General features: G+C 43.1%; 1 protein-coding gene across 2 annotated transcripts; it reads left to right on the forward strand.

Moving 5' to 3' along the window:
* Positions 1-1,530: 1,530 nt before the first annotated feature.
* si:dkey-197j19.5 (EF-hand calcium-binding domain-containing protein 12) lies at positions 1,531-25,341 on the forward strand. 2 transcript variants are annotated; one of them, XM_029683262.2, is made up of 11 exons: positions 1,531-1,622; positions 1,890-2,256; positions 2,397-2,481; positions 2,915-3,022; positions 11,308-11,514; positions 11,592-11,835; positions 12,007-12,170; positions 12,506-12,719; positions 21,208-21,415; positions 21,590-21,718; positions 22,219-25,341. In XM_029683262.2, the coding sequence occupies exons 3-11, from the start codon at positions 2,476-2,478 to the stop codon at positions 22,442-22,444; spliced, it is 1,506 nt and encodes a 501-aa protein (XP_029539122.2). In that variant the 5' UTR covers positions 1,531-1,622; positions 1,890-2,256; positions 2,397-2,475; the 3' UTR covers positions 22,445-25,341. The 2 variants fall into 2 exon arrangements, with proteins under 2 accessions (XP_029539122.2, XP_029539120.2); XM_029683260.2 differs by lacking the exons at positions 1,531-1,622; positions 1,890-2,256; positions 2,397-2,481; positions 2,915-3,022 and adding an exon at positions 7,784-8,371.
* The last annotated feature ends 2,375 nt before the right edge of the window (positions 25,342-27,716 follow it).

Below are 27,716 nucleotides of genomic sequence, written 5' to 3' on the forward strand. Positions count from 1 at the left end.
CCCCACCTGTAGTAATCTCTCTCTCGATTCCATGATAAGGTCCTACGCCTTGATCTGTGTGTGTGTGTGTGTGTGTGTGTGTGTGTGTCCTCAGGGCCTAACCTATAAATCAGTATCCCTGTCGTACACGCCAAGCTGCCTCCATCATGCTCATCATCATGAATAACCTGGACCCTGCAGTTGCCCAGGTAACCACCACTCTCACATACTGTACATGGCATACAACAGTTCACTTCTCATTTCTGATTTAACTAAAACAATGTATTAATCCACCTAAATCACTCTGTCTATTGTTGCTTTATCATCTTCCCCTGCTCTGCTCTCCAGTTTCGCCAGGAGCTGGTTACCTATGTGGGGAATGGACAGGTTTTCTGTAACTGGGCCCAGGTAAGGACAGAGCACGTGAGTATGATGGTATTACAGTATGTAGATATCTGTGTGCAATAATGTGTGTGGAATTTGACTTGCACTGTGTGGAAACACATTCATTGCTATATACAGTATCATTGTCACCAATGGCATGGTAACCACACATCCCTCCCTCCGTCTATCCTCCCTACTCTACAGCATTTCAATTAGATGCTGTTTTTCCGTTACCATCTAGGTTTTCCCATTTTGATTTGGAATAGCCCATGGCACCACGATTAGTCCTAACAGTCAACAGTAGAGGGCACTAGGCCCTTTGTAAACTCACATTGAAATTGTCTTAAAGGGAGACTGGGATTTGGGCAATGGAACCCTTTATCTACTTCCTCAGAGGTAGATGAACTCGTGGATATAATATTTTTGTCTCTGCGTGCAGTTTGAAGGAAGTTGATAACTGGCGTTAGCGCAATTGATAACTAGCGTTAGCGGAATGACTGTAAGTCTATGGTAACTGCTAGCATGCTAGTAGACACCATGGACTTCCAGCCATTGTGCTAATGCTAATCAGCATTGGCTCACAAAACTACATCTAACTTCCTTGCAGAGACATAAAAATGGTATCCATGAGTTGATCTGACACTGGAGAAGTAGTTTAATGGGCTTCATTGCCAAAATCCTGAATTAAACAATTTACCTGTTTCTCTTTCTTCTCCCTTCCCTCTCTCTCTCCCTACCTCTGTAGCTGACAGTGCTGAATGCAGGTCTGATGAACTGAGGGGCCGGGTTTTTGTGACGTCAGAGCTGGGGGGGCATGAGGGGGGGCACAGGCCAAGACTGCTGTCATCGCTGGCTGTGTGGGGGTCATTGTTGGGAAGGGGCTGTAAGTAATCATGTCACTGTTAGTCTACACAATTATTTTTCAAAGTATGTGACAAATAATATTTGAATTGATTTAGTGTTACATTCCTAATGGAAATACAATTACACCCGAGTTTACATTTACATAAAACACTGGCGACACACTGGTGTGGGGCTAAGTCTACATGGATATGAAGAACAAAAAAGACCATGAATGAGTTGGAGACCCCTGGTCTGGTTACGGTTAAGGTTGAGGGGGTTTCTCTCTCTTAACGTTGGTCTCCCCCTCCTCTCCACCAGCCTCTGTAGACAGGTAGCTGCCATCAATAAGCTGTCTGAGGCAGGGATGTTCTTCTGGGACTATGGTGACACCTTCCTCCTGGAGACCCAGAGAGAAGGTGAGTCCTACAGTTCAACCATCACCACCAAACTGAGTAGATATAAGTCATTGACACAGGGTCAGACATTATTTCACCCTCCTAATGGTTAAGGTTAGGATTGAGGGTACGGTAATCCAAGATCTGTGGTTAATGCCAAGGAGCAATTTCTAGATCCACATACACATGCTGAAGAGTAGGCTGATCACAGCATGTCTAGTGATATCAGCAGAGTCCTCTCCAGTTTGATAACCTCTAGGTTGGTGTTCCTCTCCTCCTTTTCTTCAGGAGCGGAGGTAGAGAAGGAGGGAGGTGGAGTGACTGAGTTCCACTACTCGTCCTAGATCCAAAACATCATGGGGTAAGTGATAGGGTGAGGGGATAGCTCAAGACAGATATAGCTCCTGATGACTAGGGCCCAGTTTTTTATTCTGATCAGATTAAACTCGTGGCCAAAACCCTTGACCCATCCCTTCTCGAACCGTTGCACTGGATCTGCACCTCCGGTGACCCCTGTGACTGATGACATCGCCACCACTGTCCTGGAGGAGATCAGTGCCAACGTGACTGAGCCAGAATCCTCTACTCAGACCAGAAAGGCCGTGTGTGTATTGCCTTGGCCATCAATCAAGCTATTGCTGATGGGAGAGTTTTGGTAAGAGCCCAATCAGCCTTACCAATATCTCTATATTATGGGTGCTTGTACGAGTTATATTATGAGGATATATGCTTCGGTTGGAGTCTCCAGTGGGTAGGTAAACCTGTAGGAATGATGATTACTTTTTTTCTGTCCAGTCTCCTGTGGTCACCATGACGTCAGTGAAACACAGTCCCTTCAAAGATACCTCCAACGTGTATAACGGCTCTGCCTTCTATGCAGGTACACTTCAGCACACTTATCACTTGGATAGACATTATTTTGACATTGTCATCATTATGTTAGCCACTATGTTAGTGTAGATGGCTAGAAACCATTGACTTTGGGTGAACTCAGGTATGTCAAAGAGTGCCTGTCTTGAACCCTGATAGATATGGGGGTCTACGTGAGTGTCCCTGCACAATGGTGGAGGGGTCGGCTGGTAAGACCTGAGTCTGACCCTTCAAACAGGGGATGGGAAAGAGAAATGGAAGAAAGAGGGATAGCACACAAAAGCCTATGAGATAATTATGAGACATTGTGCATCAGATAACCAATCTTGCTCATGGACAACCTTGAAATGTGTTTGTTCATATAATGTGAGCACGTAACTATAGTTTAGAGTCCCAGTCATGTCCCCTCCTCCACTCAGTCAGACTATGTTTTCTGTCTCAAGTCTCTCTCCAGGAGTGAGGTGATGAACGGAGGGTTTGGTCTACTGGATGGGACAGAGGAGGCAGCGAAGAGAGCCAGTCTGATGCTCAACTGGGATGTCTCTAAAGCGGTGAGAGAGGGGCGATGGTGGAACGTAGACAGGGAAGCTGTCTTTGAGATTGTTAGATACTGTTCTTAGAAATATTACAACAGGATAAGTTAAAAGGGTGCATGTAATATTCTTTTTTTTAAACCTTTAATTAACTAGGCAAGTCAGTTAAGAACAAATTCTTATTTTCAATGATGGCCTAGGAACAGTGGGCCTTGTTCTGGGGCAGAACGACAGATTTTTACCTTGTCAGTTCGGGGATTTGATCTTGCAACCTTTTGGTTACTAGTCCAACGCTTTAACCACTAGGCTACATGCCACAGAACATATTAATAACCCAGCTAGCACATTTGGTTCCTTGGAAGTTGTGGGAACAATCCAAAATCAAATCTAGAATCTGCTTTCTATTTCGCAACAAAGCCTCCTTCACTCACGCCGCCAAACTTACCCTAGTAAAACTGACTTATCCTACTGATCCTCCACTTCGGCGATGTCATCTACAAAATAGCTTTCAATACTCTACTCAGCAAACTGGATGCAGTCTATCACAGTACCATCCGTTTTGTTACCAAAGCCCCTTATACCACCCACCACTGCGACCTGTATGCTCTAGTCGGCTGGCCCTCGCTACATATTCGTCGCCAGACCCACTGGCTCCAGGTCATCTATAAGTCTATGCTAGGTAAAGCTCCTCCTTATCTCAGCTCACTGGTCACGATAACAACACCCACCCGTAGCACGCGCTCCAGCAGGTATATTTCACTGGTCACCCCCAAAGCAAACACCTCTTTTGGCCACCTTTCCTTCCAGTTCTCTGCTGCCAGTGACTGGAACAAATTGCAAAAATCGCTGAAGCTGGAGACTTATATTTCCCTCACTAACTTTAAACATCGTATATAGACTTTCTTTTTTTCTATTGCGCTATTGACTGTACGCTTCTTTATTCCTTCTGTGTTGTTTGTGTCGCACTACTTTGCTTTATCTTGGCCAGGTCGCAGTTGTAAATGAGAACTTGTTCTCAACTAGCGTACCTCTCAACTAGCTTACCTGGTTAAATAAAGATGAAATAAAAAAATACATTTTTGGTTTCCCATTGGTTTTGGGAACAAAGCTATACCTTTACTGACCGTTAAAACTGAATGTTTTTTTTTTAAAGTTCTGACAATGGAAGTGAAAATTTAGCCTCTTCTGGGAACATAGTTTATTTTAGGTTGCAGGGAGGTTCTGAGAACGTTTTACTATGGTTCCCTGAAAGTTTTCCTTGAAGGTAAATAAATAACATTCTGAGGACATGTTCCAATAAGACTGTTAATTACACTTCCAACTTAATTTGGCTTAACTATTTTGAACTTCAAACACAGATAAGACACATGGAAGTTAACGTATTTATTGTGGGACAATGTCAATGAGATTCAAACCTATGATCTTCTGTTATCTATCCATGGACTTAGTCCACTGCACCACCACAATGGAGCTAGCATGCCATGTTTTTTTTTAACTCATACAAAGCTGTTTGTTGTAGTCTGTTCAAACAGACCCCATTTTAAAGGAAACAAGTGCTCTTTAAGATCAGGTGTAGCCAATTAGTGGGTGCGGCCAACATATCTGAACACACATAATAAGGTAGAGGATAGAGATAGTTTTGTTGATGCTGAGAACGGAATGTATATGTTTTTAAGGGTGTGTTCCAGTGGAGGCTCCTCGGAGGAAAATTTTATGAAAATAACTTTTTTAATTTTTTACTGTTTTTATCATTTTTAGATAAAACAATATTATATTAAATATATTCATATGTCACCAAATAATTGATTAAAATACACTGTTTTGCAATGAAGGTCTACAGTAACTTTAACTGCACTGTCTGGGGTAGCACCATGGTGTAGCTGGAGGAGCTTCCGTCCCACTCTGGCTACGTTGACATTAATACAAAACCATAGCGGCTTGTAGGCCTCAGCCCCTTCCATAGACATACAGTACATGGTAAATATGACCACTTCCGAGGGACGTCCTCCAACCAATCAACCCTTTTGCAGTATGAACTGACATGTCCATCCAATCATTTAATTAGGATCAGAGAATGAACCTAGTGAGTTGTATTTGGATTTTGCCACAGAGTATTATGGGGGTTGTATATGTTGATAAACTTGGTGACATTGTTGGATAGAGATTAAGAGTGAAAAGTGATAGTTGAGCATTATTCAAATTATTTTTTTCAAATTCTATGAGACGGAGGAGGTATATTATGAATTGTTTTCTTGGTTTTAGAACATTATTTTTGAGTCCAGTTAGTGCAATTGATTTAAATGTGCCTTGCTAGCTAGCTACCAGGCGGAGTGTGCAGTTTTCTCCGCCAGGATGGTAGAATAGCCAACGCTGCCGAAAATGTTGTGGACTTTTTGTTGAAGAACCCTTTTCATTCTCTGGGGTACACGGAAAAGGTATGAATTAAAAGCGAGAGTCAACCTCTGCCTGAGATCAGTTTCATGAAGAAGGATGAAAAGTTGAGGGTGTTCAATACCAACTGGTATCAAATGTATAGCTGGTTAACAGGGAGCATTTCATCAAGCTTTATTACTGGCCTTGCCTGCTTTCTGGAAAGTCTGAGCCTTGGTCGAAAGTTGGGTAAGGTGGGTACAGTGACAAGTAGAACATTGATCGTTCAGCTAAATGGCAAAACAAAAGCAGGGAGCATATACAGTTGAAGTCAGACGTTTACATTCATTTAGGTTGGAGTGATTAAAACTAAATTTTCAACCACTCCACAAATTTATTTTTAACAAACTATAGTTTTGGCAAGTCGGTTAGGACATCTAGGACATCTAATTTTTCCAAAAATTGTTTACAGACAGATTATTCCACTAATAATTCACTGTATCACAATTCCAGTGCGTCAGAAGTTTACATACACTAAATTGACTGTGCCTTTAAACAGCTTGGAAAATTCCAGGAAATGATGTCATGGCTTTAGAAGCTTCTGATAGGCTAATTGACATCATTTGAGTCAAATGGAGGTGTACCTGTGGATGTATTTCGAGGCCTACCTTCAAACTCAGTGCCTTTTCGCTTGACATGATACAGGAAAACTGGTCCCATCATACCGCATATCAAACATTTTTACAACTGGTTAATCACTGTCATACCTTAAGCAAAAACTCCAGGCCCTAAAAATAACCCCACTGCTCTGGGTGCCACCAGTCTGCTTGCAGTTGTCAGTTATCATCAGGTATGTGGATGATCAGGGCTTTATTCGGGAATATTTCTTGGGATACTTTGATGTGTCAAGTGGGCAAGATGGGCAATCTGTGTTTGACTTTAAAAATGCAACAAAAAAATAACAAAATAGCACAATTGGTTGGGAGAATGTAAAACGTCAGCCATGTTCTTCAGCGCCATCTTTGGCACACATTGAACAAATCTGATCTAACAAAGTGGATATTCGTGAAATCTGTCATTTAAGAGCAATGCCTTGTTAATTCACCAAAAGTATATTAAAGTATATATTAGGATATCAATGTCTATGGCTAAGCTATTCTTCATTGTGCCAGTTAATTGAAATTAAACATCGCCAAATGCATCAGTTAAATTAGCCCTAAATGTGCAATAAAAAATATTGTGCCTATAGCTTATTTATTGAACCGTGGGGCACTATGCTGATAAACCTATTCTTTACCATGGTATAGCCCTATTCGGACGGGTATTGCTAGAGATGTTGGGTTTGTCATTATTATCCAAGCATGTGCGATATTCCAGAGGACAATTCACACACGATATTTTTTTCCAAACTGCCCCTTGTAATTCCTAAACGTTTTAAAAAATAATTTACTTTTACGACAGAAGCCTGGAGGGTTTTATTGTAGGCATGAAGATATTTCAACGTCATAGGCTATACTGATAACTCGTGCTTGACTGCCAAATTTATAGATGTTCTCATAATATTTAAATTGATCAAGTGTGATCATAATCATTATTTTAGCGATCCCATGGTTGACCTTCCTAATAACAATGCACCCCATCCTGCTGATTTGAGCTGCTGAACCATATTTGCACTTGAGATGCATTTATGGATGAGAAAGTGAACTTTGCATTTTCACGAGGTTTAGCGGGGATGCCCTGCTTTGCAATCTATTGCCTAGGACAGAGCATTCCAACCCTGTTATTGGAGAACTACCATCCTGTGGGTTCACATCAACTTTAATCTAGCGCACTTGATTCAATAATTAGCTGGTTAGTTACAACTCGGGTTGGAGTGAAAATGTATAGGAAGGTAGCTCTCCAGGAACAAGGTTGGAGAGCCCTGACCTAGGACATCAACAGCCAGCCACCCCGCATCATCCCATGTGATCGTAAAGGCTGCATACAGCAGAAATATCACTGAAATATTCTAGTTCCAACACATCACCTTCTAGTTGATGACCAAATAGTCAGCATAATGCTAATGCCAGTCCTCTAGAAACCCACATGTAGTCTAGTAGGACTCTGCAATGATGAGGTGGTGTGTACATGTGTGCGCATCAATTTCAGCTTGTTTTCGGAGTCGTCGACTCCTTTTGACTCCAACAACAGGAGTCAGATTCGGGGTCGACTCCAAAAATCTCGGAGCACATTACTTTGACCACCGCGCGTTTCCATGGCAATTCGATTGTTGGTCGAGTTCAACGGACATCTTTACCGCATCTACAGTATGGAGTGGCCCCTGCAAAAGCAACAAAAGGTTCCATGGTTACCATGCGTAAACACGCACGAGTGGATCAAGAACCAGCGCTACTCCCCAAGAGTAGACGGCCATGACAGCTCGAATGCTGAAAACAGAACTGGTGTCGCTACCTCTCAATTTATAATAGGAATACATTATATACATCCAAACTGTTTCATTTGACGCAGCACCCAAAAATGGATGATTTGGAGATAGAGGAACAACTGGCGCGAATTAAAAAGAGAGATTTATTGCAGACATATTTCTACAAAATGGCAAGCAGAGTGTTCGGTCCCGCTAAAACACGGGACAGGGTTTTTATCGCGCCACCGATGCCCAAACGGCCCGTTTGCACACCGAAGCCTGAAAGCCAAGTGCTGACAAAATGCCGATATGGGTCAGTGGCGGCCATGGTGTCGGGAACAGGGGACAGAGTCAGTGGTGCTCCAATGACAGTGATGCCTTTGGAAGTTAATGACGCGAAGCACCAAGACTGGGTAAACCAAAGGAGGTCATTTCGTCGACAGTTTGATAGTCTCGGAGACTTGTCGAAGTGGGTTAACAGCAAGCCGACGGTGACCGAGCTGGAGATGTTGGTTGTGGAAAGAGAGAAAAAGAAGCAGAGAACACCCTCACCTGTCCTGGGTTTTACTTTGACACCCCCTGAGGCTCTTAAGGTAACCCCAGCGAGCAAAATTATGTTGATTTTTTTTTTTATTGTAGACATTTCCATGCGTTGAAATCAGGTTCATTTTCGGTTCTAAATTAAAGTTGAATAGACCTTTAAAATGTTTTTTTTGTTTTGTTTCTATGGCCAAATTTCAACTATACTTTCGTTCACTTATATATATAGAAAGCATTATCACATGTTTTATTCTAATTGGAGCCAACTGAAGATTGCATTATGGAATATGTATTATTCCTCCTATTATCTGTTTTTTCAAAAAGCATTAGAAGTGGCAAGTTTTCAGACCAACAAAAAAACAACAGAACACAAACTACAATAACTCTTTTACAGTCTTGCTAAGACTGATATGTGGTTGTTTATCTGCCTTAATTGAATGCACTGGCGGTAAGTACTCTAAGAGCATCTGCTAAAAGACCTTAATGTAAAAAAATAAAGACTTGCAAAGCATGCAGGGTATTATTATAATGACATCGGCACCCAAACAAGACCACATTTATTTTTTTCTGACCGGAACAAATCTGAACCAATCATCTACGTGTTAATGGAGTTAAGTTTAATGATGTATAATGGCGCTGGAGGGGATGGCTTCTGTTTTAACTGCTCCTAACCAACTGTGCTATTTATTAGTTTTTTTGCAATATTTGTAAATTATTTTATATATATATATAATGTTGCTGCTACCATCTCTTATGACCGGAAATAGCTTCTGGATATCAGAACAACGATTACTCACCTCGAACTAGACAGTGTTTTTTTTTAATGAGTCTGATGCAGAAGATGTTTTGGTTCCCTGAGACCAGGCCCAAACCCCTGTCATTCGCGTGAAGAAAATATGGAAATACAGGGGGTGGAGATTGGGGTGCCTTGTGAGAATTCATTGGCGAGTGGGTAACCCGCCTCTACCATCTGTTCTATTGGCCAACGTGCAATCACTGGAAAATAAACTTGATGATGTCCGTTCGAGATTATCCTACCAACGGGACATTAAAAACTGTAGTATTTTATGTTTCGCCGAGTCGTGGCTGAACGACTATATGGATAATATAGAGCTGGCTGGGTTTTCCGTGCATCAGTAGGACAGAAGCCTTTGTGTTCAACCTCTCTCTGACCGAGTCTGTAATACCTACGTGTTTCAAGCAGACCAGCATAGTCCCTGTGCCCAAGAAAGCGAAGGTAACCTGGCTAAATAACTACTGCCCCGTAGCACTCACGTCGGTATGAAGTTAAGCTTTGAAAGGCTGGTCATGACTCACATCAATACCATCATCCCGGAAACCCTACAGCCACTCCAATTCACATACCGGCCCAACAGATCCACAGATGACGCAATCTCAATCGCACTCCACATGGACTTTTCCCCACATGGACAAAAGCAACACCTATGTGAGAATGCTGTTCATTGACTACAGCTCAGCGTTCATCATCATAGTGCCCACAAAGCTCATCACTAACCTAAGTATCCTGGGACCTAACACCTCCCTCTGCAACTGGATCCTGGACTTCCTGACGGGCCACCCCAGGTGGTAAGGGTAGGCAACAACACATTTGCCATGCTGATCCTCAACACTGGGGCCCCTCAGCAGTGCGTGCTTAGTCCCCTCCTGTATTCCTTGTTCACCCACGACTACATGGCCAAGCACGACTCCAACACCATCATTAAGTTTGCTGACGACACAACAGCGGTAGGCCGGATCACCGACAACGATGAGACAGCATATAGGGAGGAGGTCAGAGACCTGGCAGTGTGATGCCAGAACAACAACCTCTCCTTCAACGTGAGCAAGACAAAGGAGCTGATCTGGAGTACAGGAAAAGGAGGGCCGAACAGGCCACTATTAACATCGACGGGGCTGTAGTGGAGCGGGTTGAGAGTTTCTAGTCCCTTGGTGTCCACATCACTAACAAACTATCATGGTTCAAACACACCAAGACAGTCGTGAAGAGGGTACGACAACACCTTTTTCCCCCCCAGGAGAAAAGATTTGGCACGGGTCCCCAGATCCTCAAAGAGTTGTATAGCTGCACCATTGAGAGCATCCTGACCGGTTCAATCACCGCCTGGTATGGCAACTGCTGGGCATCCGACCGTAAGGCGCACCACTGGGGCCAAGCTTCCTTCCATCCAGGACCAACTGTATATATTAGGCGATGTCAGAGGAAGGCCCAAAAAATTGTCATTGACTCCAGTCACCCAAGTCATAGACTGTTCTCTCTGCTACTGCACGGTCAAGTCTAGGTCCAAAAGGCTCCTTAACATCTTCTACTGCCACGCCATAAGACTGCTAAACAATTAATCAAGTGGCCACTCGGACAATCTACATTGACAACCACCCCCCCTCCTTTGTTTTTACACTGCTACTCGCTCGCTGTTTATTATCTATGCATAGTCACTTTACCCCTACCTACAGTACATGTACAAATTACCATGACTAACCTGTACCCCCGCATATTGACTCGGTAATGGTAGCCCTTGTATATATTGTTATTTTATTGTGTTACTTTTTATTTTATTTTTGACTTTAGTAAATACTTTATTCACTGTTTCTTGAGCTGCATTGTTGGTTAAGGGCTTGTAAAGTAAGCATTTCACGTTAAGGTTGTATTTGTTGTATTTGGCGTATGTGACAAATAAAATGTGACTTTATTTTATTTACAAGTTTGTACAGCACCATACAGCACAGTACAGTAGAGCATATCAGAGTTCACTATGGTAGAGTAGAATACAGTTCAGTACAATATAGTTATTTACACTGTACTTTACTGTGCTCTGCTGTCCTCTACTGTACATCACTGTAATCTACTATGCTGTATTCTACTGTACTGAACTATATGTTCACTGGGAAATCATCAATGAGTGATGCCTACATGGTTTATAGACCTCATTATGTTACTTGTCTTAATCACCTTTCTCTGTCCCTTCTCCAGGCCAGAACACGTGCCAGCCCGACCCGTCCTTCTCGGCGGGCTAATGTGCCTCGCACACGCGCAGCGCGGTCCCAACTGCACGAGGTAAAGGAGGTAAGGAGGTACCTCCACACTCACAAGCTCCGACCCTCTGAACTGGCCAAGAGGCTTGACAAACATGGCACGGGACGCATAAGTCAGAATGACCTCCGAGCTGTGTTTGAGAAGGTAGTGATCCTATAAATAATATGACAATCCATGTGAGTGTAGGCCTATGTGTGTGTTTATTGATGCATCTCCATCAGGAGGGCCTCCCTGTGGTGCCAGAGCATCTGGATGACCTGGTGTCCACTCTTAGCTGCATGGATGGGGACACAGTGACAGTGAAGGACTTGGCGGAGGGCATCAAGGCCTGGAGCCTAGAGAAGGAGAGTACCAGCTGGGGCCACAGGGGCCTGACAGAAAGAGGAGAGCTAGAGCTGGAGAAAGGATGCAACAGGGAAATAGAGAGAGTGAGGTGCAGGGAGCAGCGGTCTCCGAGCATCCCAGGTTAGTAAAGATGGAGACATGATCCTCTCAGCTCATCACCCAATCAGCATTGTGTAGCATTGTTAAGTTGTATGATGTGATTAAATGGATACAAATGCAGTGCTAGAAAGACCTCCCATTGCCTTGTCTCCTCTCCCCTCTCCTCCCTCCTATCCCCTCTTCTCCTCTCAGCACGGAGGCCAGTGTGGAGCCGTGGTCTTAAGCGTGGGTCCGGGAGGCATGGTGCCCAGCTCCTGCCCCTCCCCAGTCCTGAGCTGTGCCTGCAGACTCCCCTGTCTCTAGAGGAGCAGCAGGAGCAGGCCCTTACCCAGCAGCACCGCCGCAACAGGAACAAGGTGAGGGCAGGACCAACACAATCAAATCCTACAGGCAGGACACCTCCTGTCCAGAGACAACTATCCCTACAGTTGGGCCGGGGCGGCAGCGTAGCCTAGTGGTTAGAGCGTTGGAGTAGTAACCGAAAGGTTGCAAGTTCAAATCCCCGAGCTGACAAGGTACAAATCTGTCGTTCTGCCTCTGAACAAGGCAGTTAACCCACTGTTCCTAGGCTGTCATTGAAAAAAAAGAATTTGTTCTTAACCGACTTGCCTAGTTAAATAAAATAAAGGTAAACAGAGCATTATGGCCATTGGCTATGTTTCTCACTCTCTGACTCTAACCTGGTCTGTAGGAGGGCATGCAGGATGAGGAGGTGCTGGCCATCATGAGGACAGTGTGTACAGGGAACACCACCCAGGACGCCCACTCCCACCCCTCCTCTCTGGGAGGAGACACGGCCAGAGCGTTGGACAAGTTCAGGAGGCAGTGTCTGGGGGAGTACCTGGACTCACTGGACCAGTGTCACACACAGGGGGTCACAGTCAACCAGGCCACACTGGAGAGAGGTGAGACCCATAGAAAAACATACAGCAAATATGACAAACACAGTACACTAGACACCCAAGCACAGGAGGTTTAGTTGGGTGTGCTGGATGGGGGTGGACACCTTGATAATTGCATGGTGGCATACGTTTTTAGGATTTACACACTTGGGTTAACATTTTTTAGCAGGGTCTGGAAAACAAATGGACCATGCAATTCTACGTCATTTACATGATAGACAGCACAAAATGGCCAAAATAATACTTTGTTTCATTATTATTTTATTGAAGTCGGAAGTTTACGTACACCTTAGCCAAATACATTTAAACTCAGTTTTTCACAATTCCTGACATTTAATTATATTAAAAATTCCCTGTCTTAGGTCAATTAGGATCACCACTTTATTTTAAGAATGTGAAATGGCAGAATAAAAGTAGGGAATTGTTTATTTCCGCTTTTATTTATTTCATCACATTCCCAGTGGGTCAGAAGTTTATATACTCTCAATTAGTATTTGGTAGCATTGCCTTTAAATTCTTTAACTTGGGTCAAACGTTTCGGGAAGCCTTCCACAAGTTTCCCACAATAAGTTGGGTGAATTTTGGCCCATTCCCTCTGACAGAGCAGGTTTGTAGGCCTCCTTGCTCGCACACGCTTTTTCAGTTCTGCCCACAAATTGTCTATAGGATTGAGGTCAGGGCTTTGTGATGGCCATTCCAATATCTTGAGTTTGTTGTCCTTTGCGTCATTGTCCATTTGGAAGACCTATTTGCGACCAAGCTTTAACTTCCTGACTGATGTCTTGAGATGTTGCTTCAATATATCCACACAATTTTCCTACCTCATGATGCCATCTATTTTGTGAAGTGCACCAGTCCCTCCCCCACAACATGATGCTGCCACCCCCGTGCTGCACGGTTGGGATGGTGTTCTTCGGCTTGCAAGCCTCCCCCTTTTTCCTACAAACATAACGGTGGTCATTATGGCTAAACAGTTTGTTTCATCAGACCAGAGGACATTTCTCCAAAAGTACGATCTTTGTCCCCGTGTGCAGTTGCAAACCGTAGTCTGGCTTTTTTTATGCCGGTTTTGGAGCAGTGGCTTCTTCCTTGCTGAGCGGCCTTTCAGGTTATGTCGATATAGGACTCGTTTTACTGTGGATATAACTTTGTACCGGTTTCCTCCAGCATCTTCACAAGGTCCTTTGCTGTTGTTCTGGGATTGATTTGCACTTTTCGCACCAAAGTACGTTAATCTCTAGGAGACAGAACACATCTCCATCCTGAGCGGTATGATGGCTGCGTGGTCCCATGGTGTTTATACTTGCTTACTATTGTTTGTACAGATTAAGGGGGTACCTTCAGGCATTTGGAAATTGCTCCCAAAGATGAACCAAACTTGTGGAGGTTTCTTTTGATTTTCCCATGATGTCAAGCAAAGAGCCACGGAGTTTGAAGGTAGGCCTTGAAATACATCCACAGGTACACCTCCAATTGACTCAAATAATGCCAATTAGCCTATCAGAAGCTTCTTAAGTCATGACATAATTTTCTGGAATTTTCCAAGCTGTTTAAAGGTAGTCAACTTAGTGTATGTAAACTTCTGACCCACTGGAATTGTGATACAGTGAATTCTAAATTAAATAATCTGTCTGTAAACAATTGTTGGAAAAATGACTTGTGTCATGCACAAAGTAGATGTCCTAAACGACTTGCCAAAACTATAGTTTGTAATTCACAAGAAATTTGTGGAGTGGTTGAAAAATGAGTTTTAATGACTCCAACCTAAGTGTATTTTAATTATGTGCTCAGTATTTATTTTAAGATGGGTACTGTATAAGTAGGCCTTTTGTTAAATACATATAATTAGCCTATTGCTGTCATTTGTTGGGTAAGTTAGACACTAGCCTTTCTTGGTAATTGCTGCAATATAGCCTGTTCAAAACTTTTGTGAAGGATTAAGCCCAGTTCCAAGTGTTTTGCTTCATTCTGTTGACCCATTTTCTTTGGGTAAATTAAGTTCCAACTGTAATGTTGTGTTTGCCGCGATTTCATATCCTTCTCGTATTTTACCGATAAACAATGGCTTGACTGACTTTTGATATTACCCTAATAAATTTTAGGAACTTTTGTGACGGTTTGGTGTGGTGGGGCTATTAGTGTATACTGCAGCCTATGATATGAAGGTAGAGCACACCCGCTTTCCAACTGACTCCGACAGTTGAACTTGAGGTGACAAATAATGTTTAGGCCTACCAGAGTTACTCCTACAATCTAACAATATAATGCTTGTCTTTATAAAAAAAGATTCTGATTGAAAATGTACGAATTAATCTCCTTCTGTACGCCTATATCTGTATAGCAGACACAGTAGCCCATCTGAGAAGGATAAAGAAATGCATGTTGGTGTCGTAGCATGCAGCTGGCATATCTCTCTCTGGGGCTAGGCCTAAGCTGGGTTCTCTTCCTTTATATTCATTTTGTAAATATGAATATCATACAGTAGACACCTAAGCATAGCAGTCCATTTAAATGTTGAGCTCGAGGTGATTTAGTCATCCAACCGCTAGAGTGTCCGAAGTTAGGGGGTGTCCAAAGTTAGGGGGTGTCCGATGTTGGGGGGAAATTGGCTATATATTGGCCTATGCATGCAATGCCCTGATGCATTTATTGCTCAAATCTCTGACAGCTGAACCGTGAGGTGGACAAATATTTATTTTCGGAAAGTAAAAACAATATAACAATAGGCTATAAAGTTTTGCATATGCTACACATGGAAACACAAGGAATAGTGTTTTTATCATTTGTTATAGGCGGTTTTTAAGGAATGTAAATGTGGCTCATTTGGCCAATATCCCTGGTTTATTGATGGTGTTGGCTGCGTGGGTGGACTCACTAATGGGTTACGCACCCAATGCATATGGATGACCAGTACATTTGTCTAATGTCAGATGATAAATAAAAATCTTCCCAGTCACTTGTCCAGAGCCAAATTTTCCTAACAAAAACCCTTTTATTTTATATATATATATATATATATATATATATAGCATACACTGAGTGTACAAAACATTACGAACACCTGCTCTCCATGATAGACTGATCGGGTGAAAGCTAAAATCCCTTATTGATGTCACTTGTTAAATCCACTTCAATTAGTGTAGAGAAAGGGGAGACCGGTTAAAGAGGGATTTTTAAGCCTTGAGACAATTGAGACATGGATTGTGTACATGTTTTATTTTTTATTTCACCTTTATTTAACCAGGTAGGCTAGTTAAGAACAAGTTCTCATTTGCAACTGCGACCTGGCCAAGATAAAGCATAGCAGTGTGAACAGACAACACAGAGTTACACATGGAGTAAACAATTAACAAGTCAATAACACAGTAGAAAAAAAGGGAGTCTATATACATTGTGTGCAAAAGGCATGAGGAGGTAGGCGAATAATTACAATTTTGCAGATTAACACTGGAGTGATATGATGAGATGGTCATGTACAGGTAGAGATATTGGTGTGCAAAAGAGCAGAAAAGTAAATAAATAAAAACAGTATGGGGATGTGGTAGGTAAAAATGGGTGGGCTATTTACCGATAGACTATGTACAGCTGCAGCGATCGGTTAGCTGCTCAGATAGCAGATGTTTGAAGTTGGTGAGGGAGATAAAAGTCTCCAACTTCAGCGATTTTTGCAATTTGTTCCAGTCACAGGCAGCAGAGAACTGGAACGAAAGGCGGCCAAATGAGGTGTTTGCTTTAGGGATGATCAGTGAGATACACCTGCTGGAGCGCGTACGGGTGGGTGTTGCCATCGTGACCAGTGAACTGAGATAAGGCGGAGCTTTACCTAGCATGGACTTGTAGATGACCTGGAGCCAGTGGACCCACTGGCGACAAATATGTAGCGAGGGCCAGCCGACTAGAGCATACAGGTCGCAGTGGTATAAGGTGCTTTAGTGACAAAACGGATGGCACTGTGATAAACTGCATCCAGTTTGCTGAGTAGAGTGTTGGAAGCAATTTTGTAGATGACATCGCCAAAGTCGAGGATCGGTAGGATAGTCAGTTTTACTAGGGTAAGTTTGGCGGCGTGAGTGAAGGAGGCTTTGTTGCGGAATAGAAAGCCGACTCTAGATTTAATTTTCGATTGGAGATGTTTGATATGAGTCTGGAAGGAGAGTTTACAGTCTAGCCAGACACCTAGGTACTTAAAGATGTCCACATATTCAAGGTCGGAACCATCCAGGGTGGTGATGCTAGTCAGGCGTGCGGGTGCAGGCAGCGAATGGTTGAAAAGCATGCATTTGGTTTTTACTAGTGTTTAAGAGCAGTTGGAGGCCACGGAAGGAGTGTTGTATGGCATTGAAGCTCGTTTGGAGGTTAGATAGCACAGTGTCCAAGGACGTGCCGGAAGTATATAGAATGGTGTCGTCTGCATTGAGGTGGATCAGGGAATCTCCCGCAGCCCGAGAATTGAACCCTGTGGCACCCCCATAGAGACTGCCAGAGGACCGGACAGCATGCCCTCCGATTTGACACACTGAACTCTGTCTGCAAAGTAGTTGGTGAACCAGGCAAGGCAGTCATCAGAAAAACCGAGGCTACTGAGTCTGCCGATAAGAATATGGTGATTGACAGAGTCGAAAGCCTTGGCAAGGTCGATGAAGACGGCTGCACAGTACTGTCTTTTATCGATGGCGGTTATGATATCGTTTAGTACCTTGAGCGTGGCTGAGGTGCACCCGTGACCGGCTCAGAAACCAGATTGCACAGCGGAGAAGGTACGGTGGGATTCGAGATGGTCAGTGACCTGTTTGTTGACTTGGCTTTCGAAGACCTTAGATAGGCAGGGCAGGATGGATATAGGTCTGTAACAGTTTGGGTCCAGGGTGTCTCCCCCTTTGAAGAGGGGGATGACTGCGGCAGCTTTCCAATCCTTGGGGATCTCAGACGATATGAAAGAGAGGTTGAACAGGCTGGTAATAGGGGTTGCGACAATGGCGGCGGATAGTTTCAGAAATAGAGGGTCCAGATTGTCAAGCCCAGCTGATTTGTACGGGTCCAGGTTTTGCAGCTCTTTCAGAACATCTGCTATCTGGATTTGGGTAAAGGAGAACCTGGAGAGGCTTGGGCGAGTAGCTGCGGGGAGGGGGGGGGGGGGCGAGGTTGGAGTAGCCAGGTGGAAGGCATGGCCAGCCGTTGAGAAATGCTTGTTGAAGTTTTCGATAATCATGGATATATCGGTGGTGACCATGTTACCTAGCCTCAGTGCAGTGGGCAACTGGGAGGAGGTGCTCTTGTTCTCCATGGACTTCAGTGTCCCAGAACTTTTTGGAGTTGGAGCTACAGGATGCAAATTTCTGCCTGAAGAAGCTGGCCTTAGCTTTCCTGACTGACTGCGTGTATTGGTTCCTGACTTCCCTGAACAGTTGCATATCGCGGGGACTATTCGATGCTATTGCAGTCCGCCACAGGATGTTTTGGTGCTGGTCGAGGGCAGTCAGGTCTGGAGTGAACCAAGGGCTATATCTGTTCTTAGTTCTGCCTTTTTTGAACGGAGCATGCTTATCTAAAATGGTGAGGAAGTTACTTTTAAAGAATGACCAGGCATCCTCAACTGACGGGATGAGGTCAATGTCCTTCCAGGATACCCGGGCCAGGTCGATTTAGAAAGGCCTGCTCACAGAAGTGTTTTAGGGAGCGTTTGACAGTGATGAGAGGTGGTCGTTTGACTGCGGCTCCATAGCGGATACAGGCAATGAGGCAGTGATCGCTGAGATCCTGGTTGAAGACAGCGGAGGTGTATTTGGAGGGCCAGTTGGTCAGGATGACGTCTGAGGGTGCCCTTGTTTACAAATTTAGGGTTGTACCTGGTGGGTTCCTTGATGATTTGTGTGAGATTGAGGGCATCTAGCTTAGATTGTAGGACTGCTGGGGTGTTAAGCATATCCCAGTTTAGGTCACCTAACAGAACAAACTCTGAAGCTAGATGGGGGGCGATCAATTCACAAATGGTGTCCAGGGCACAGCTGGGAGCTGAGGGGGGTAGCAGGCGGCAACAGTGAGAGACTTATTTCGGGAGAGAGTAATTTTCAAAATTAGTAGCTCAAACTGTTTGGGTATGGACCTGGAAAGTATGACATTACTTTGCAGGCTATCTCTGCAGTAGACTGCAACTCCTCCCCCTTTGGCAGTTCTATCTTGACGGAAAATGTTATAGTTGGGTATGGAAATCTCAGAATTTTTGGTGGCCTTCCTGAGCCAGGATTCAGACACTGCAAGGACATCAGGGTTAGCAGAGTGTGCTAAAGCAGTGAGTAAAACAAACTTAGGGAGGAGGCTTCTGATGTTGACATGCATGAAACCAAGGCTTTTTCGATCACAGAAGTCAACAAATGAGGGTGCCTGGGGACATGCAGGGCCTGGGTTTACCTCCACATCACCCGCGGAACAGAGGAGGAGTAGTATGAGGGTGCAGCTAAAGGCTATCAAAACTGGTCGCCAAGAGCGTTGGGGACAGAGAATAAAAGGAGCAGATTTCTGGGCATGGTAGAATATATTCAGGGCATAATGCGCTGACAGGGGTATGGTGGGGTGCGGGTACAGCGGAGGTAAGCCCAGGCACTGGGTGATGATGAGAGAGGTTGTATCTCTGGACATGCTGGTTGTAATGGGTGAGGTCACCGCATGTGTGGGAGGTGGGACAAAGGAGGTATCAGGGGTATGAAGAGTGGAACTAGGGGCTCCATTGTAAACTAAAACAATGATAACTAACCTGAACAACAGTATACAAGGCATATTGACATTTGAGAGAGACATACAGCGAGGCATACAGTAATCACAGGTGTTGAATTGGGAGAGCTAGCTAAAACAGTAGCTAAAACAGTAGGTGAGACAACAACAGCTAATCAGCTAGCACAACAACAGCAGGTAAAATGGCGTTGAATGTGCCATTCAAACGGTGAATTGGCAAGACATGATTTAAGTGCCTTTGAACCGGGTATGGTAGTTGGTGCCAGGCGCACCGGTTTGTGTCAAGAATGGCAACATTGCTTAGTTTTTCACGTTCAACAGTTTCCGTGTGTATCAAGCAGAGGCTGGTGGGAAGGAGATATAGGAGGACAGGCTCATTGTAATGGCTGAATGGAATGAATGGACCAGAGTCAAACGTGGTTTCCATATGTTTGATTTGTTAAAGTTCCATTGATTCCATTCCAGCCATTACATTGAGCCCATCCTCCTATAGCTCCTCACACCAGCCTCCTCTGGTGTCAAGAATGGTCCAACCCCCGAAAGGACATTCAGCAAACTTGACACAACTGCGGGAAGCATTGGAGTCAACACGGGCCAGCATCCCTGTGGAACGCTTTTGACACCTAGAGTCAATACCCTCACAAATTGAGGCTGTTCTGAGGGCAACTCAATATTAGGAAGGTGTTCCTAATGTTTGGTATACTCAGTGTATAGTATAGGCTACAGTAGCCTACAAAATACATTTTTCCAGTGACACTGACTCACCCAATGATGAAGATGAAGCATAGGGTACTCACCGGTGATGTGCTCGTGCGGCAGGGTAGCCTAGTGGTTAGAGCGTTGGACTAGTAACCGGAAGGTTGCAAGTTCAAATCCCCGAGCTGACAAGGTACAAATCTGTCGTTCTGCCCCTGAACAGGCAGTTAACCCACTGTTCCTAGGCCGTCATTGAAAATAAGAATGTGTTCTTAACTGACTTGCCTAATTAAAGGTAAAAAAATATATATTTAAAAAAATATTTGAAGATAAGCTACTTTGAAAATCAGTGCAGTTCACTCAGAATTGCTCCAAAGTTGAGATTTTTTTTTTGCTTCTACAGACAGATTAGTCTTCTCTTTTTAAACTGACAGCCGCAACCATAGAAATATAACCCATAGATGGCAGTTCCCATTCAAGTCAGGACTGGCAGCCAATGCTAGTGTAGACATGAGTTTAACAGTCAAAGTGCCAGGATTAGAGGTTCCAAAATCCTTCTATGGATTATCCTGTATCTATGGCCACAATGCAACAAGCTGTTCTATATTTGTTCTATATATGTTCTATATGCTGCCGTAATTGCGGCCATCCCGACTAAGTGTTTATGATAAAACTTAATCCACAGCTATTTTTTTTAGAAGCTATTGATCCACTGTAGATAAATTATGCTCTGTGGTGTAGTATTTTGAATTACTTAATTTATGTCTGTTCAGGCAGGAGTAATATCATTTTTGGGGAAATTATTTTATTGCCTAATTTTGGCAAAATTATTTATATTTATCAGGGGGTGCTGCAACACCCACAGCACCCCAAATACCTTGAGGCAGGCATTAGGTAAAGCACAAACCTATATCCCTTTGACTTTACATACAAAAACAATTTCAGATGATGTTGACACCTTTTCTATTCTAATCACATGACCTTATGTGACAAGTACCCTTCATTACTGATTAATAGCACTTTAAAGAACCTTGATTATAGGTGTGTGTGTCCTGCTCCTCCTCAGTTCTGCTGCATCCAGGGGACCATGTCCTAAAGGGTCCAGAGAGTGTCTTGCTGAGGCAGGCAGGAACCAATCCCATGCCGGGGTGTGGGGGCCGTCTGAGGACCTGGATCGGTTACAGCAGCAGTACCCCACAGGGGGGCGAGGAGAAGGAGGAAGAGGAGCATGGCCTGGAGGAAGAGGCCGATCTACACAAAGTCTACAAGGATACGTGAGTATTTATGTCATCAACCGCAGATAGATGATCAAATTGACCACACAGTGACAGTCAAATCAAGCAGAGAATAGTGATTTAAGTTTGTTTTATACCACATGCAGTTCTGACAGTGAGGGAGAAGTCTACAGCTCTGACATTCCCTGTGGTGTTTTCTGCCTTCTCTCCCAGGCCTTTGTACCCCTCCCATAGGTCTGTACGTCGGGGACCCAAGATGATGACCCTGTCCACAGGTCGAGCTGAGGTCAGACACAAGACAGAGTGCTGGCTGACCAGGGAGGAGTACACCCACATGACCAGGTGAGGAGGAAGTGACATAAGTGCAAGCAGCCACACTCTTAGAAAAAAAGGTGCTAAGTAGAACCATACAGTGTTCTTCGGTTTGTCCCCACAGGGTAACCCTTTTTTTGTGCTGGGTAGAACCCTTTGCAGAGGGTTCTATCTAGAACCCTCTATGTAGGGTTCTTCAAAGAACCCCCTGTATATGGTTCTACCAAAAACCATTTGATCATCTAAAGGTTCTTCCTAGAATCGTCTATGAAGGGTTTTCCTGAGAACCCTTTTATCTTTGGAGGGTTCTTCCTAGAACTCTCTATGAACGGTTCCACCAGCCTTATTAGCCTTTAAAAGTAAATTATTTTTGACAATATATTCCATATATCATAAGGCATTTTTTTGAGGGCTTAGTTATACCCTAACACAGTGGTGTTAGGAATCTCCTGGTTTACAGGCCACATCAGGCCTGCAAGTCACATTATCAAGTCGCATTATATAGTGTGTATGTTCTTTGTTTGGAGCAGCAACATGAGGGAGCCTTCCAGCCGTAGAGCCGACCCTAACGCGTTCTGGACTGGTCAGGACAACCATGTGAGACTCTACCTGCCCAGAGTGGGCCTGTCTCCCGAGGGGGTCCTCTTTGAGCACATCATCCGCTCTCCCGCCCCAAGCCCCGGCAGCTGGCCTGTCAACGACAAGGGCTACTTCACCTCTGGAGACATAGATGGACACAAAGCCTACACCCTGTAGAGCACTTTACTCCATGCTCCAGATACAATATTGTACTTTCATGTGGGAGTTCAAAGACTTTTTGCTGTTAGATTATGGTTACAGTCTTATCCAAGGGTCTCCTCTTCATTTCACGAGGCTATTTTTAATTGAGATTATTTTGTCTTTGAAGCTAATAAAGACTATAATATAAAGTGAATGTCCAGTCAGAGCAGTATCCTTTTAGGTGAGTAGTTTTTAATGACGCTCTCTCAAGACTCATACTGCTTTATGGCATACAGTCACATTGTCGTGCAAATTATAGCTAGAGTCTGAAAGAATGATATGGATTTATTGTTTGTCAATTTATTGAGCATGTCGTCAACTCATAAGCATCAGAAATTGTCCTTATTTAACGTATCAAGATCTTGATATGGACCTCAGTCAAGAGCATATGCATTGTATGTGCAGAGAAAATATACTATGTAAGCCTACTGACAGTATTTATCATCATATAGAGAAAATATTTTCATGTAGATAGATATGGACTTGCATATTTTATTATTTTCTCTTATCTATTTGAGTTGACGACATGCTCAATAATTTGACAAACAATAAATCCATTTAATTCTTTCAGACTGGCTATAATTTAATAATAATTTAATATAAAAATTATAATGATCATGTTAAAACCCCACACAAAAGTAGCCTAGCAACAAGAATGACATTTTCTGTGGTGTAAGTCAATATCCGGCCATATGATATCTGGAGGGAATCCAAAAATGATTGGGGCATGAAAGAAAAATATGGATTTCATGTTTGTCTGAAAACTCAGAAATGTATCATATCATCCTGATTTTCAGCATATCAAGATCCTTATATGGACCTCAGCCAAGAGAAGCATATCTGGAATCAATATGGCTTACTATATATGAATGTGCTGAGAAAATACAGATATGCGATTTATACAATCAGTACTTGTCAACTTGAAGAGAAAGAATAGCATGTCACCTAGAATAGCATGTCATTCAGATAGTATTCAGACCCCTTGACTTTTTCCACATTTTGTTACTTTGCAGCCTTATTCTAAAATGGATTAATCATTTTTTCCCCTCATTAATCTACACACAATATCCCATATTGATAAAGCAAAAACAGGTTTAGTCATTTTTAGAAATGCATAAAAAAACAAGTATAAAATTTACATAAGTTTTCAGACATTTTACTCAGTACTTTGTTGAAGCACCTTCAGCAGAGATTACAGCCTCGAGTCTTCTCAGGTGTGACGCTACGAGCTTGGCACACCTGTATTTGTGGAATTTCTCTCATTTTCTGCAGATCCTCTCAAGCTATGTCAGGTTGGTTGTGGGGAGCGTTTCTGCACAGCTATTTTCAGGTCTCTCCAGAGATGTTCGATCGGGTTCAAGTCCGGGCTCTGGCTGGCTTGTCCCGAAGCCCCTCCTACATTGTCTTGGTTGTGTCCTTAGGTTTGTTGTCCTGTTGGAAGGTGAACCTTCGCCCCAGTCTGAGGTCCTGAGCTCTCTACTTTGTGCCGTTCATCTTCCCCTCGATCCTGACTAGTCTCCCAATCCCTGCCACTGAAAAACATCCCCACAGCATGATGCTGCCACCACCATGCTTCACCGTAGGGATGGTGCCAGGTTCCCTCCAAACGTGACGCTTGGGATTCAGGCCAAAGAGTTCAATCTTGGTTTCGTCAGACCAGAGAATCTTGAATCTTTTTAGGTGCCTTTTGGCAAACTCCAAGCAGGCAGTCATGTGCCTTTTCCTGAGGAATGCCTTCCATCTGGCCACTCTACCATAAAGGCCTGATTGGTGGAGTGCTGCAGAGAAGGTTGTCCCATCTCCACAGAGGAATTCTGGAGCTCTGTCAGAGTGACCATCAGGTTCTCGGTTACATCCCTGACCAAGGCCCTTCTTCCCCGATTGCTCAGTTTGGCCAAATGGCCAGCTCTAGGAAGAGTCTTGGTGGTTCCAAACTTCGGAGCTCCAAGAGCAATTCCTTCGACCTCATGGCTTGGTTTTTGCTCTGAGATGCACTGTCAACTGTGGGACCTTATATAGACAGGTGTGTGCCTTTCCAAAACATGTCCAATCAATTGAATTCACAACAGATGGACTCCAATCAAGTTGTAGAAACATCTCAAGGATGATCAATGGAAACAGGATGAACCTGAGCTCAATGTTGAGTCTCATAGCAAACAGTCTGAATACTTATGTAAATAAGGTATTTGATTTCATTTTTATACATTTTCCAACATTTCTAAAAACATGTTTTTGCTTTGTCATTATGGTGTATTGTGTGTAGATTGCTGAGGATGTTTTATTTGTTTAATCCATTTTTAGAATAACATAACATGTGGAATGGACAATATCTCAGGATATTGAATGATTCCATATCCGGCCAAAGGAACAATATGTATAAAAGACATCTGGATTCAGAATTTGTCTGAGTCCAGTATTTGTCAGAATATGGTGCATATCCACAAATTCAAAATATGCATTGGAAATGGTCTGTATTCTCTAGAATATCAAAAACGTGTCATATGTCCTGATATGGACCCTTTTTGCCCAGTGCCCGGCTTCCAATCCCAACCCCAGCAACAACCCAGGTTTTCCCGGTCCCAGCCCCAACACCAGAACCAACCCTGGAAACGGCACCGACCAACCACAACTGCCACCTCCATCCAGCAACTGCCAGCCCAACACAGACACACGTACACCATCAACCACTCCACTCCACTAGATTCCTTTTTTGTTTTTATTAATTGCCTTTTATTTTTTGATTAGCCTACATTGGATTGATTACTTATTGTTTTAATTATTTATTATTTTGAATATTATCTTAACGATGTATTGAATTTACTTTCCATTTAAACTGATGAACATTTTTAACCTGTAATACATTTAGTAAAATACAAAAAATGAATTATAACTAAAGGTGTTTGTACCTCTTTAGGAACAAATCTGAACCTTTTTCTGGAAGAGTGTACGTACTAAAGTGGCATGAAACTAATGGTTTTCAGGCCACATCAGGCCTGCAAGTCACATTGTGCTGGCTTGCAAAGTGATGTGTAATTCCTATTGGAATCCAGCCAGAGTGTGGCTATCCGACATTTTGAATTTTATATCACTCTCAACCTGCATTCAGAATGACAGGGTTGGGGTTGGGAAGACTAAGATATAAGTGTGCCTCCCCACCACCAACCTGACATAGCTTGAGAGGATCTAAACCGGAACAACCCTTTCAGCAATGGGTACAATACATTTCATGGTTTCAAGTTTTAATGTCACGTGCACAAGTACAGTGAAATGCCTTTCTTCAAACTCTAAACCCAAGAAGGCAGTAATATCAATGTAATATAAAATGTAATTTGATTTGAGTTAGTACTAAAAATAGCATAAGGTAGATGTAGCCTGGCGAAAGTAAAGCCAGCACAGGTCAAACTAATTTGGGGTTGTTTATTCTGTTGAAGCTTAAAATTCAAACAGGATAATGTAGTCACCATAAAGTAAAGTTCCGTCTAACTCACAATCAAGTGAAATAAATCTGTTAGTAAAGTGCATGAAAACAATCTGAAATGTATAAACGGTAGTGGCTCTGCTATCAAAATAATAATAATACAAAGACCACAATGTTCACAGAATATACTTTATAACATTTCAAATGTCTGAGTTCAAGATGTCCATAAATAGAATGATATCTTTCATTAAAACAAAAATAAATATGAATATTTACAAACACACCCTAATCCCACATAGAACATTAGGTCCTAAACTAACCCATATAGCACAGGGGGAAATAACATATCACCATGTAAGTTACACAAAAAAAATGAAACAAAATAAAACACCCTGAAACTTTACATGAAATAAAATGTCATTCTGATAATTACCCACGCTTCAAATCATGTTATCAACTCAAGTGTGGAGCACTGGTATTCAGCTAGCAAGAAGCTAACACCCTCATGTCAGGCTAACAAGGCCATATGGCATAAATATTACAAAACAAACTCTTATACACTGCAAATGATGCAAAATATGATATATTCAGATACAAGAGTAAGATCAAAAGTATTCTTTACCCATCTAAATGAACGTTGGACCCACAATGGTTTTCAACAGCTCCCCAGTGTGATTGCTTGCTCTCACTCTTATACACTGCGCATGCGCAATCCCATAACTGCTTGCATACATTATTTATGGGTCTCTTAAAAGGACATTGCCATCTAGTGGATATAAATTAATACAGCTACGTGCTTTTACCACCTGGCTACATTCTCCCCTGCTATAAAGTCAACATCCTCGATGTTTCTAACTTCCCTTACAGCTTCTCTGAAGAATACAGTACCTAGACTGGTTATAACCTGCGACAACACTGCTGGACTGAGTGAAACTGCATTATTACAAGCTGGTTTAAGAAGGTATTATGAGTTTGAGTGTACCCCAGCGTTTGCTCTGATACTTCTGCGGGGAGCAGGAACGGGCACTTCAACCTCTGGTTCATTCACAGAATCATCTGCATGATCTGGCTCAGAAACATGTTGTTCCTCAGTAACATCTTCATGTTCCTCTCTACCAGGAAAAATAACTGTCACTATCAGCGTTACGCATAGGTTCTGTGTTTTCCTCTCGAGTTACCTTTGGATAGGAGATTTCCTCTAACACTAAAAACTCAGGAGCAGAAGGCTCTAGCAAATACTTAACATGAGGGGCGATGGGGGTTACTAGCGCACTGTTCTTCTCTCACCTAGGAGCAGGGACAGGATGGTCTCTCACACATGGCCTTAGATGAACTCTGTGAAACCTTTTTACAGGCCCTACCTCTAAATCAGGGGTGGGCAAGTCCTTGAAGGCCTGATTTCCTCCATCCCTAGCAAACACATCTGATTAATCTAATTGCATTCTAAATTGAAGATCATGATTAGGTGATTATTGGAGTCAGGTGTGTTGGCTGGGGCAAAACTGTGACACCAATCAGGCCCTCGAGGACTGGAATTGCCCACCCCTGCTTTAACGGCTTGACCGCATTTGTAGTAAGTACCCTGTACCTCGATCATTCTGTACATAGTAGGACCCCAAGCATCCTGAATCTTGTTTCTACCCTTAGGTTTGTGGCGTAAGTAAACCAGTTGGCCTACATCAATGGGTGGATGGTACACTTTGTCTTTGTGTAGTTCAACTTTCTGCTGTTCAAACGCTCCTGGTGAACAACCAGCCAGTCGTATTTCTTGTCGAGCACCTGCTCTTGACCTAAAAAAGCATCAACAGGAAGGTGTGGTTGGACCCCAAA

Source organism: Oncorhynchus nerka, linkage group LG15, assembly GCF_034236695.1.
Source record: "Oncorhynchus nerka isolate Pitt River linkage group LG15, Oner_Uvic_2.0, whole genome shotgun sequence".
Classification (NCBI taxonomy): Eukaryota; Metazoa; Chordata; class Actinopteri; order Salmoniformes; family Salmonidae; genus Oncorhynchus; species Oncorhynchus nerka.

Excerpts from the sequence above, each read along its gene's own strand:
- si:dkey-197j19.5 (XM_029683260.2), top strand. The coding sequence starts at position 7,892 with ATGGATGATTTGGAGATAGAGGAACAACTGGCGCGAATTAAAAAGAGA. Across the intron at positions 12,720-21,207 it reads CCAGGCCACACTGGAGAGAG|TTCTGCTGCATCCAGGGGAC; the intron begins GTGAGACCCATA and ends GCTCCTCCTCAG. Across the intron at positions 21,416-21,589 it reads CACAAAGTCTACAAGGATAC|GCCTTTGTACCCCTCCCATA; the intron begins GTGAGTATTTAT and ends CTTCTCTCCCAG.